This window comes from Entelurus aequoreus, linkage group LG12, assembly GCF_033978785.1.
Source record: "Entelurus aequoreus isolate RoL-2023_Sb linkage group LG12, RoL_Eaeq_v1.1, whole genome shotgun sequence".
Lineage (NCBI taxonomy): Eukaryota > Metazoa > Chordata > Actinopteri > Syngnathiformes > Syngnathidae > Entelurus > Entelurus aequoreus.
In genome coordinates, this window is record NC_084742.1 from 61,517,071 (window position 1) to 61,529,557 (window position 12,487).

At 37.6% G+C, this 12,487-nt stretch overlaps 2 protein-coding genes across 3 annotated transcripts in view; one reads left to right on the plus strand and one right to left on the minus strand.

Annotated features, from left to right (window-relative positions):
* LOC133662394 (condensin-2 complex subunit H2-like) overlaps positions 1-12,487 on the minus strand; it is a 21,489-nt gene continuing 9,002 nt past the window's right edge. Inside the window, exons 12-20 of one of the 2 annotated variants that reach the window (XM_062066353.1) lie at positions 8,385-8,486; positions 8,268-8,312; positions 8,122-8,192; positions 7,908-7,986; positions 7,770-7,838; positions 7,657-7,706; positions 7,460-7,564; positions 3,995-4,144; positions 1-255 (exon numbers count right to left, since the gene is read on the minus strand). In XM_062066353.1, the coding sequence (XP_061922337.1) occupies positions 97-255; positions 3,995-4,144; positions 7,460-7,564; positions 7,657-7,706; positions 7,770-7,838; positions 7,908-7,986; positions 8,122-8,192; positions 8,268-8,312; positions 8,385-8,486 (830 nt within the window). In that variant the 3' untranslated portion in view covers positions 1-96. Of the gene's footprint in view, positions 256-3,994; positions 4,145-7,459; positions 7,565-7,656; positions 7,707-7,769; positions 7,851-7,907; positions 7,987-8,121; positions 8,193-8,267; positions 8,313-8,384; positions 8,487-12,487 lie in introns of both variants that reach the window. The other variant, XM_062066352.1, reaches the window with a different exon arrangement.
* Positions 8,027-12,487, plus strand: part of LOC133662395 (suppressor of cytokine signaling 2-like) — a 24,115-nt gene continuing 19,654 nt past the window's right edge. The window contains 1 exon segment of the mRNA XM_062066355.1: positions 8,027-8,149. The gene's annotated coding sequence lies outside the window, so the exon portion shown is untranslated.

Here is a 12,487-nt window from a genome sequence, read left to right on the forward strand (position 1 = left end):
GCAAAACATTTAATTTTTTTCTGTCTGATATGAAACCGAGTGAATAAATGAAGCCATTTGTATATACAGTCATTGAAGTGGCCCTATGGTGGTCTTTTAATGCGTCATGTGATCATCGGCAGTGTTCGTCATGGTGGAAGGAAGAGTTTTGAACCTGTCGTTAGCTCGTTGCGTGCTGATCAGCGTCATCCCCATCGAGTCCAAGCTCTCCTCTACGCCTTCCACGCTGTCGACGCCCACCGTGTAGTCGTTGGCCTGAAACGTGCGTGCGAACAAACGTACCCGATTAGACGCCACGCTGCTGTGGGATGTGGTGATGTCACAGCAGTGATGTCACAGTTAGACAAACTAATAATCCACCAGGGAAATTGTTCCACACAGTAGCTCAGTTACAAAAGATGGAAAGGATAATGCACACAAGGGCACAAAAAGAGGGTGAAAACAAGAAGGTATAAAGTAGTGTTGTGCCGATACCGGCACCAAAATGTATTTCGATACTTTTCTAAATAAAGGGCACCACAAAAATGGCAATATTGGCTTTATTTTGACACAAAATTTTAGGGTACATGAAACATATGTTTATTATTGCAATTTAATCCTTAAATAAAATAGTGAACATACTAGACAACTTGTCTTTTAGTAGTAAGTAAACAAACAAAGGCTCCTAATTATTCTGCTCACATATGTAGTAACATATAGTGTCATTTATACACCTATTATTTGTCTACATTATTAAGGATAAGTGGTAGGAAATTGATTATTAATCTACACTACCGTTCAAAAGTTTGGGGTCACCCAAACAATTTTGTGGAATAGCCTTCATTTCTAAGAACAAGAATAGACTGTCGAGTTTCAGATGAAAGTTCTCTTTTTCTGGCCATTTTGAGCGTTTAATTGACCCCACAAATGTGATGCTCCAGAAACTCAATCTGCTCAAAGGAAGGTCAGTTTTGTAGCTTCTGTAACGAGCTAAACTGTTTTCAGATGTGTGAACATGATTGCACAAGGGTTTTCTAATCATCAATTAGCCTTCTGAGCAAACACATTGTACCATTAGAACACTGGAGTGATAGTTGCTGGAAATGGGCCTCTATACAGCTTTGTACCGTAGATATTGCACCAAAAACCAGACATTTGCAGCTAGGATAGTCATTTACCACATTAGCAATGTATAGAGTGTATTTCTTTAAAGTTAAGACTAGTTTAAAGTTATCTTCATTGAAAAGTACAGTGCTTTTCCTTCAAAAATAAGGACATTTCAATGTGACCCCAAACTTTTGAACGGTAGTGTACTTGTTTATTTACTGTTAATATCTGCTTACTTTCTGTTTTAACATGTTTGATCTACACTTCTGTTAAAATGTAATAATCACTTATTCTTCTCGTTTGGATACTTTACATTAGTTTTGGATGATACCACAAATTTAGGTATCATTTCGATACCAAGTAGTTACAGGATCATACATTGGTCATATTGAAAGTCCTCATATGTCCAGGGAAGTGTTTCCTGAGTTTATAAACATAATATAAATAAATAAAAACAAAGATGATTTTGTGATGCTAAAAAATATCGATGTAATCATAGTAGTATCGACTAGATACGCTCCTGAAGTTAGTATCATTACAGTGGATGTCAGATCCACCCATGGTGTTTGTTTACATTGTGACGCCAGTGAGCTACGGTGTGTAGTGAAGCATGTTTAGCTATTCCTCGTCCTGCAGTGATAGTGGATACTTGTAAGAAACTTACTTTATTTGTCGTCATGGAGATGAGGATTAGTGATTTAGAAGTAGCTAAAACACCGCAGACTGCAGATGGACTTTAGCCGCTAGCTAGCTAGCCATGTCTTAAAGCACCCCTTCTTGAGGGTGTTTCAGTGTTATAACTTCACATTTATCTTTACTTTTTAAGCCAAAATGCGTCCATTCTCCCTTTTCTGTCTACACACTGTGTCTGCTTGTAAGTACTCTGTGTGCGCGCGCTGCCGAACATGCTCCTCTGCTCGTAAAACAAGCAATGTCACAACGTGACGACGACGGGGGGGTGAGGGGGAGGTGCACCGGTACTTTTTAGAGGCGGTATAGTACCGAATATGATTCATTAGTATCACGGTACTATACTAATACAGGTACTGTATTTTTCGGACTATAAGTCACAGTTTTTTTCATAGTTTGGCCGGGGGTGCGACTCATACTCAGGTGCAACTTATGTGTGAAATTATTAACACATTAGCGTAAAATATCAAATAATATTATTTAGCTCATTCACGTAAGAGACTAGACGTATAAGATTTCATGGGATTTAGCGATTAGGAGTGACAGATTGTTTGGTAAACGTATAGCATGTTCTATATGTTATAGTTATTTGAATGACTCTTACCATAATATGTTACGTTAACATACCAGGCACGTTCTCAGTTGGTTATTTATGCCTCATATAACGTACACTTATTCAGCCTGTTGTTCACTATTTTTTATTTATTTTAAATTGCCTTTCAAATGTCTATTCTTGGTGTTGGCTTTTATCAAATACATTTCCCCAAAAAATGTGACTTATACTCCAGTGCGACTGATATGTTTTTTTCCTTCATTATTATGCATATTCGGCCGGTGCGACTTATACTCCGGAGCTACTTATACTCCGAAAAATACGGTATACCGTACAACCCTAATATTAGGTGGTAAACAAAGGGGCGGCTGCTCAACTGAGCACAGCCAAACACAAAACGTCCAGAAAAGAAAAAGGTAAAGTAACGAAAACACACAAAAGCGTCCAAGAACCATTATTAGTGGTTGATGGAAATATAAGTGATAAACTGCACCAGCGCCACTTAAGCACTTTGTCCAGTTTACATCTGCCTAGAGCAGTGGTTCTCAACCTTTTTTCAGTGATGAACCCCCTGTGAACATTTTTTTAATTCAAGTACCCCCTAATCAGAGCTAAGCATTCTTGGTTGAAAAAAAGAGATAAAGAAGTAAAATGTATTAATTTATTGATTTATTAAATTGTATAACAGTGCAAAATATTGCTCATTTGCAGTGGTCTTTTTTTAACTATTTGGAAAAAAAGATGTAAAAATAACTAAAAACTTGTTGTTCAGTTTATGAATTTACATTCATATTTTGTTGAAGTATTATTCAATAAATATATTTATAAATGATTTTTGAATTGTTGCTATTTTTAGAATATTTAAAAAAAATCTCACATACCCCTTGGCATACCTTCAAGTACCCCCAGTGGTACGCGTACCCCCATTTGAGAACCACTGGCCTAGACAACTAGAAACACACGAGCCTCCACCAGGGGGCAGTGTAGCGTACCCAGATGTAAAACATATTTTGCCACAATCAGCCTTTTCATATAAAGCCATAAAGGAATGGAACGACCTCACAACAAACTTGAAAAGTCTAACAGATTACTCTTCATTCACAATTGAAGTTAAAAAGTGGCTTTGGTTGGAGCAATCAAAGCTGCTCACACGGTCACTAAGATGGGCATTATGTTTGACACATCAACTTAATCTGTATTATATCTATCCATGAGAGCATTTTTGTTGTAAATTGTGAGGTGTGTCTGTTAAAATCATGGTTGTTTTTACAAATGATGACAGATGTGAACATGAGCATGTATTGTCTTTGTGTGATGATGTAAACGAGGTGTGGTTGTATTGTATATTAAGTATGTGTCCATGAAAGGGCTTTTTATGACTTTTCTTAATTTGATTACATGCTATAGTATGATTTTAGTGTCATAATTTGATTGCATGATTTTTGTATCCCTTTGATTTAGGTAGCCAGGGACTGCAGATGGAAATGAGCTATTTAGCTATAATCTGGTGCAGAACATATCTGTCTTTGAGCTTAATGTGTCTGTGCATTGTCCCTTCAATTAAAGACTGAACTAGACTAAAAAAATAAAATAAAAAAAAAAGCAAGAAAAGTTGAGAAGAATGCTAAGAATAAAGTCAAATGAAGGAAGTCAAAGGATCTTTACCAGCTGTAGAGATGCCAGCAGGAACTTGCAGGCTTCCACGTTGTCCAGACCGGACACCACCGACGAGAAGGCGCGGCGCACGCCCACAGGGTGCAGCGCCGCCACGATCCTGTCGCCGTATTCATGGATGTCAAATGGTGGGCGCTGCTCCTACAAGGAAAAATGGCGTCAGGTGTGTACACTGCAAAAACTGAAATGTAAAATGAAATATCTCAAATAAGGGTGATATTTGCTTATTTTCTGTCTGATAAGATAATTCTTCTCACGAAGCATATTTTATTTTAGAGTATTTTACTTGTTTTAAGTGTTTTGGTCCTAAATGATCTCAGTAAGATATTACAGCTTGTTGCTGAGATTTGATGACCTATATTGAGTAAAACATGCTTGAAACTAGAATATCAACTGTTGCAAAGCTGTATCATCAACATTTACAAGTATAAAACTACTTTTTTAAAGTCATCATTTCTTATTTCAAGCATGAAATAAAAAATCATGACTTTGACACAATTGTGTCTCATAATTAAAACGGATGACAGCCAAATGGACTTTGCTGTTTTATTTTCAATGAAACAATAGAAAATACGTACTCATATAGTAGTACAGTTGGCACAGTACAGTAAACTGACAGTTAATATTCAAACATTTAACATGTGACATTTCTAACAATTTTGAACAGAAATAGTTCATGCACATTCAGATAAATTCTTCAAAATTACAATAAAAAAAAATTTGGTCGGGGGTCGGGCTGTAAATATATACATATATATATATATATATATTAGGGCTGCGAATGTTTCGGTGTCCCACGATTCGATTCAATATCGATTCTTGGGGTTCAAAATCGATTTTTTCCGATTCAACACGATTCTCGATTCAAAAAAAATATTTTCCCGATTCAAAAGGATTCTCTATTCATTCAATACATAGGATTTCAGCAGGATCTACCCCAGTCTGCTGACATGCAAGCAGAGTAGTATATTTTTGTAAAAAGCTTTCATAATTGTAAAGGACAATGTTTTATCAACTGATTGCAATAATGTAAATTTGTTTTAACTATTAAATGAACCAAAAATATGACTTATTTTATCTTTGTGAAAATATTGGACACAGTGTGTTGTCAAGCTTATGAGATGCGATGCAAGTGTAAGCCACTGTGACACTATTGTTCATTTTATTTTATTTTTTAAATAAATGTCTAATGATAATGTCAAAGAGGGATTTTTAATCACTGCTATGTTGAAATTGTAACTAATATTGATACTGTTGTTGATAATATTCATTTTTGTTTCACTACTTTTGCTTTGTTCTGTGTCGTGTTTGTGTCTCCTCTCAATTGCTCTGTTTATTGCAGTTCTGAGTGTTGTTGGGTCGGGTTTGGTTTTGGATTGCATTGTTATGGTATTGCTGTGTATTGTTTTGTTGGATTGATTAATCAAAAAAAAAATTAAAATAAAAAAAAAATAAAAAAATCGATTTTTTTAAAAATGAGAATCGATTCTGAATTGCACAACGTGAGAATCGTGATTCGAATTGGAATCGATTTTTCCCCACACCCCTAATATTAGGGCTGCAACTAACAACTAATTTGATAATCGATTAATCTGTCGATTATTACTTCGATTAATTGATTAATAATCGGATAAAAGAGACAAACTACATTTCTATCCTTTCCAGTATTTTATTGAAAAAAAACCCCCCAGCATACTGGCACCATACTTATTTTGATTATTGTTACTCAACTGTTTGTAAATGTTGCAGTTTATAAATAAAAAAAAGTAGCCTCTGTGCATGCGCATAGATCCAACGAATCGATGACTAAATCAATCACCAACTATTTTTATAATCGATTAGTTGTTGCAGCCCTAATATACAGTATATATATATATATATTCCTTGCGCACTAATTGACTGAAAGAGCACGCACTTGGCGCGATGATGCAATTTTATCGATGGGAAAATGCAAGAAATGTAATGCCGAGTGCATATCTTCTCTCTGGCACTCATCGAGGGTGGACGCTCCCCTTCCCTCTCCTGCTTGCTTCTTTGTCTTGTCTTAACTTCCTTGTTGCCTCTTTTTGCACTGCTCTCCAAATCTAAACATTGGAACTATTTCACTGGCCTCAACGAAATTGACAAGATCTTGGTTTTGGGGGAACCTGCTGTCGTGACGAAGCGGTTGTTGCTGGATACGCGACGGACTCTTGGGAGAAGAAGGAGTGCCGCGTGCCTGGCGACCCTTTTCTGTCGAGGACGTGAAGATATCTACCTATTCGGAATTATGACAACAGGACATCTGCTGATTGGAGTAAGCGTTGCTCTGGTTTGTCCACAAATTGGAAGTTGCTGGCAGTCTTCAAAGTACCCCAAAGCTGCCACGAATGATTGGAGGATGTGAGAAGAACTGTGGACACTTGGATAACATCGGACTGTCTGCCTCGCAGGATTTTTGAGGACCAGTCATAGACAATTTAGAGCGAAAAGCACATTTTCATTTTCACTCGCATACAAAACATTCTAACTTGGATTGTTTCCCTGGCTTCGAGACTCTCCCGAAGGACAGTGTGACGAAGACACAACAAACTCCCTTCTTGTCTCTCATGGACACACACCTGTTGTTGTTGACTTTGGACTTATCGGCTGCACAAGAATCAAGGCCGCGGAACAGAGACACACTGTAGGCTTACATACAAACAACACGCATCCACAAAAATATACGCCACACATACACCCCCCCAAACCAACGCCCTCGACGCAAATCCCATAGGGGTGATGGAAGGATGGTCAGCGCCGAGAGCTGCGGCCTACCACCATTACTCCGCCCCTTCCCTCTGTTGCTAGATATCTCCAGATGTATGTTGTATATGTGCTTTGCTATGGAGGTTTTTTCCCACTCCAGACTAGGCCCCCTTAGGAGCCCAGTCTAGATTGTATTTTTTTACTCATCCTTCCCCAGCGTTTTACCTTTTTCCCCCATCTTTTACGGGGCGCCTTATGGCGACCCATCAGCGTTCCTGTTCTGTAACCCTGTACACTGTTTGTTTGTCTAATCTTGAACGGGTTTGTGCTGAAAACAAAGTTTCGTTGTACTTGTGCAATGACAATAAAGACCTATCCTATCCTATCCTATATCATTATGTCAAGATAATGGCACTAGCATTTACTTCATTTATGAATATTTTTCAACATATTGAGAAAAAAGGTCTCATATTAGTTTTTTCTACCAAGAAAAGTGCACTTGTTATTAGTGAGAATATACTTATTTTAAAGGTATTTTTGGGTTCACTGAGGTTAGCTAAATTTACTTGTTTTGGAAAGTCTTGACAAGCCAAATTTTCTTGTTCTATTGGCAGATAATTTTGCTTAGTTCAAGTAAAATACCCCTAATGTTTATATTTTTTTCCCCTTGTTTTTGAACACTGACTTTTTGCAGTGTAAGAGCTACTTCCTGCCCACCCGTCTCACTACCTGCCGAGCCAGCTCAGGGTGGATCTTCTCCTCCCAGTCTTCGATCCGTCGAGACAACGCCGTCTCCTGAGTGTAGCCTCCTTGACAGTAGAGCACCAGCTGGTCCTAAACGCCACACACACACACAAGACGTCCTGGTTAACACGCCGAGCCAACGCCCTCCCTCATCCCCCCTGACGAGTGACGTCATCGCCTACCACGCGCAACTTGACGAGGTCTTCGTAGGTCAGCTGGTCTGTGTGGGGTCCTGCAGACAAACTCAGATGTCAAGTACAGAGTGGAAACAAAGATGGGGGCGTGTAGAGCGCACCTGGCACGCCATCTTCATCTGCCTCAAACTCGGCGGGGAGATGATCATATTCACCAGAGTCTTCTGCACCTTCAAACCCACCTGATACATTTTAGACACGCACTCACACTAGAGTTTTTCAATGAAACACTCACACACCAACAATGCCATCCGCGGGCTCCGCCTCCTCCCGCTGCAGGAGCGTTCTTGTCAGCTCTTCGTCAGACACGAACACGCCCTGTGACGTCACACATTCATTAGCCCCGCCCCCATGACATCACTAATTAACCCCAGCCCGTGACAGTTCACACTAATTAGCCCCACTCAGTGACGTCAGGAAAGGATTTAAGGCGAAGACAGAGCGAGCACTGACTTGTTTCCTGTTGAGTCTCCTGTGAGAGGTAAGCTTTGTTTTAAGGCTGCTGAGGTAAATGTAGTTTAGGTCTAAAAACGAGAGAAGAGACATTCGATCATTAATTTGTGACTAACATGCTAGAAAACACAACAAGTGACACTTACCGGTGAACGTCGGCCCCTTCTTCAACTTGGGATCGGCAGGATCGTCTGCGAGAGCGAGAGGCTATTAGGGAATGATGCGTGCACACACACACATACGGACGCTTCCGGAAGTCTTACAGCTTTGTTTGAACCAAGCGCAGAAGTCCTGCAGGGGAGCCGCACGCTTTCGTTTCCTCTTCCCGCCGTCCTCCAGACCGTCGGGAACGGCGTAGCACTTTCCTGAAGAACAAGTAGGGACAGGGCTGCACGATTATGGAGAAGATATTCATCCCCGTTATTTCTATCGATATTGAAATGATGTACAGTACAGGCCAAAAGTTTAGACACACCACCTCATTCAATGAGTTTCCTTTATTTTCATGACTATTTACATCAGGGGTCACCAACCTTTTTGAAACCAAGAGCTACTTCTTGGGTAGTGATTAATGCGAAGGGCTACCAGTTTGATACACACTTAAATAAATTGCCAGAAATAGCCAATTTGCTCAATTTACCTTTAACTCTGTTATTATTAATAATTAATGATATTTACACTTAATTGAACAGTTTAAAAGAGGAAAAAACACGAAAAAAATGAAAATTTTTAAACATAGTTTATCTTCAATTTCGACTCTTTAAAATTCAAAATTCAACCGAAAAAAAGAAGAGAAAAACTAGCTAATTCGAATCTTTTTGAAAAAATTAAAAAAAGAATTTATGGAACATCATTAGTAATTTTTCCTGATTAAGATTAATTTTACAATTTTGATGACATGTTTTAAATAGGTTAAAATCCAATCTACACTTTGTTAGAATATATAACAAATTGGACCAAGCTATATATCTAACAAAGACAAATCATTAATTTCTTCTAGATTTTCCAGAACAAATTTTTTAAAAGAAATTCAAAAGACTTTGAAATAAGATTTAAATTTGATTCTACAGATTTTCTAGATTTGCCAGAATATTTTTTTTGAATTTTAATCATAATAAGTTTGAAGAAATATTTCACAAATATTCTTCGTCGAAAAAACAGAAGCTAAAATGAAGAATTAAATTAAAATGTATTTATTATTCTTTACAATAAAAACAATTAATTTACTTGAACATTGATTTAAATTGTCAGGAAAGAAGAGGAAGGAATTTAAAAGGTAAAAAGGTATATGTGTTTAAAAATCCTAAAATCATTTTTAAGGTTGTATTTTTTCTCTAAAATTGTCTTTCTGAAAGTTATAAGAAGCAGAGAAAAAAAAAAAAAGAATTTATTTAAACAAGTGAAGACCAAGTCTTTAAAATATTTTCTTGGATTTTCAAATTCTATTTGAGTTTTGTCTCTCTTAGAATTAAAAATGTCGAGCAAAGCGAGACCAGCTTGCTAGTAAATAAATACAATTTAAAAAATAAAGGCAGCTCACTGGTAAGTGCTGCTATTTGAGCTATTTTTGGAACAGGCCAGCGGGCTACTTATCTGGTCCTTACGGGCTACCTGGTGCCCGCGGGCACCGCGTTGGTGACCCCTGATTTACATTGTAGATTGTCACTGAAGGCATCAAAACTATGAACGAACACTAGTGATGGGTTGATGAGGCGTCATGAAGCGGTTCGACACATTGCAAAACTGTATTGATACTGTGTCACTAAATACTGACATCTGCTGGACATTAAAAATCTCTACAGCAGGGGTGTCCAAAGTGCGGCCCGGGGGCCATTTGTGGACCGCAGGTCATTTTTTAACGGCCCCACGGCACATTTTAAAAATACGATTTGAAAACCATTAAAAACATAAGTGGTATAAAAGAGCAAACGGGTGAAATGTAACAAGAAAATGTCGCAATGTATAATCTAATAACACAAAGCTGCCATGCAGGCTGTTTCTTTCTTCAATGTCATTATGAATTATTGACCTATTCAAGGCTCCAATTACGTCACATCTGAGATATTTTGGGGGAAAATGTTGCATATTTTGTGTTTGCCATATAAAAAAACTGAGCTGTTTTTTATGAAGAAGGGCCTAAAACGAACAAACGAAAAACATAAACAACAACAAAACGTATAATTGACGGAGAGATCTGAAGTTGATCTCGAGATTATTGTCTTAAAGGTAAACAGTAAAAAATTGTATTTTTATTTTTTAACACTAATTATTTGGATCCCCAATAATTTTAGTGTGATTTGTTTTTAAGTGTCATTGCTCAAAAAATAATAATGAATTAAAATCAATGTTATGAGTTATTGACCTTTATAAGGCTCCAATTATTATACAATCTCAAATATTCCACTTAAAAATTTTATTGTGTGAAAATATTGCATATTTTGTATTTTTTCCATAAAAAAACAGGGTTTTCTTTGACAACAAGAGCATACAACTTAAATCTTTAAAGCGTTATATTGACAGATAGACCTAATGTTGATCTAGAGATTTAAAACTTGAATAATAATACAAATAATAATACTGAATAATGACACATTTTTAATATTTTTTTGACCAAAACCCTTTGGGGTCCCTGGGATCAAGCCTGAGTGGAGGCCTGAATGTATATTTGTTATACATATATTGTATTGGTTTTTAAAATAAAAAGTATCAAAATGGCCCCCGCTTGCTTTGATTTTTCAGAATGCGGCCCTCAGTGGAAAAAGTTTGGACACCCCTGCCCTACAGGCAACCTATGGGCTGACTCAACTGACACTGATTTTATGACCTAGTATATACAATAATATAAACAAAGTCATTGTATCTCATTTAGGATTATTTCATATCTTCATTTAAATAAAAATATATTTTTTATCTTTTTTAGATACAGTCAATAAATAATGTGAACATGTATCATAACATGGAAATCTAAGAGAACGTGTTGTGAATGAGGATGCTTGTGGACTGGGGTTTTATTTATTTTATTTACACTTTTATTTAAAAAAACCCCCCAGTTTTTCCAACATATTAAATTTTAGACAATTTCTCTTCTTAGTTATTATTTCTCCAGCTGTAGAAAAGCCCCGCTCACAGGGCACAGAGGAGGCGTCAGTTCGACACAGTTCGCGTATCGGTCACGTGACCGAAACAGCTCATGATCGGTCACGTGACTTTCTAAAAGCGGTATGCGCACCGACACAGGGTTTTGCTCTATGAGCTCGACTCATGCGCCGATGCATCGGTGTTGCCGGACCCATCACTAATGAACACATGTGGAGTTATGTACTTAACAAAAAAAGGTGAAATAACTGAACACATGTTTTGTATTCTAGTTTCTTCAAAATAGCCACCCTTTGCTCTGATTGCTGCTTTGCACACTCTTGCCATTCTCTGGATGAGCTTCAAGCACACCTGTGAAGTGAAAACCATTTCAGGTGACTACCTCTTGAAGCCCACCGAGAGAATGCCAAGAGTGTGCAAAGGGTGGCTATTTTGAAGAAACTAGAATATAAAGCATGTTTTCAGTTAATTCACCTTTTTTGGTTAAGTACATAACTCCACATGTGTTCATTCATAGTTTTGATGTGACTATCTACAATGTAGATAGTCATGAGAATAAAGGTGTGTGTGTGTCATTTCTCTATCCTCGTGTGTGGCTCGTACATACTGTAAAAAAAAATAGCGTGTAGTTCAAACTTATAATAAAAATAACTGAAAACATGTTTTATATTCTAATTCTTAAATAGCCACCCTTTGCTCTGATTACCGCTTTGCACACTCTTGGCATTTTCTCGATAAGTGGGTCATATACTTCTGGTGTTGTGACCTCTGTTTACATTAGTCAAGTAGAAAAATACCCTCTCACTGTCTATTTTAGAACTGCCAGCCTCGGAGCTAACTGTTCAAATTGTAGTCATCCAAATAAGCGTAGCAGCAAAGTAGAAAGCAGTCAACGTTGTGGCTGGAAGAGTGAACCAGCAGGCGACAGGTAAACTAGCTATGGCTATGCTAACTAGCGAGCTTGTTTTGGCGCCCTGGATCGTCTCTCTGTCCTGCAATTCAGTGCGGCGTTTAGGCAAAATTATATATATTTTTTAAACTTGGGACTTCCCGCGGGCAGGATATTGGACGCTGACACGGCCGTAATTTGGGGACCCCTGGTTTAGATCATATTTTTGGACATTTCATTTAAATAAAAAATGCATAAGTGATATTTTAACTGTTTAAAAACGCGGATTTCTGTGTTTTGTTGCCTGAATACTAGAGATGTCCGATAATGGCTTTTTTGCCGATATCCGATATTGTCCAACTATTAATTACCGCAGTGGCG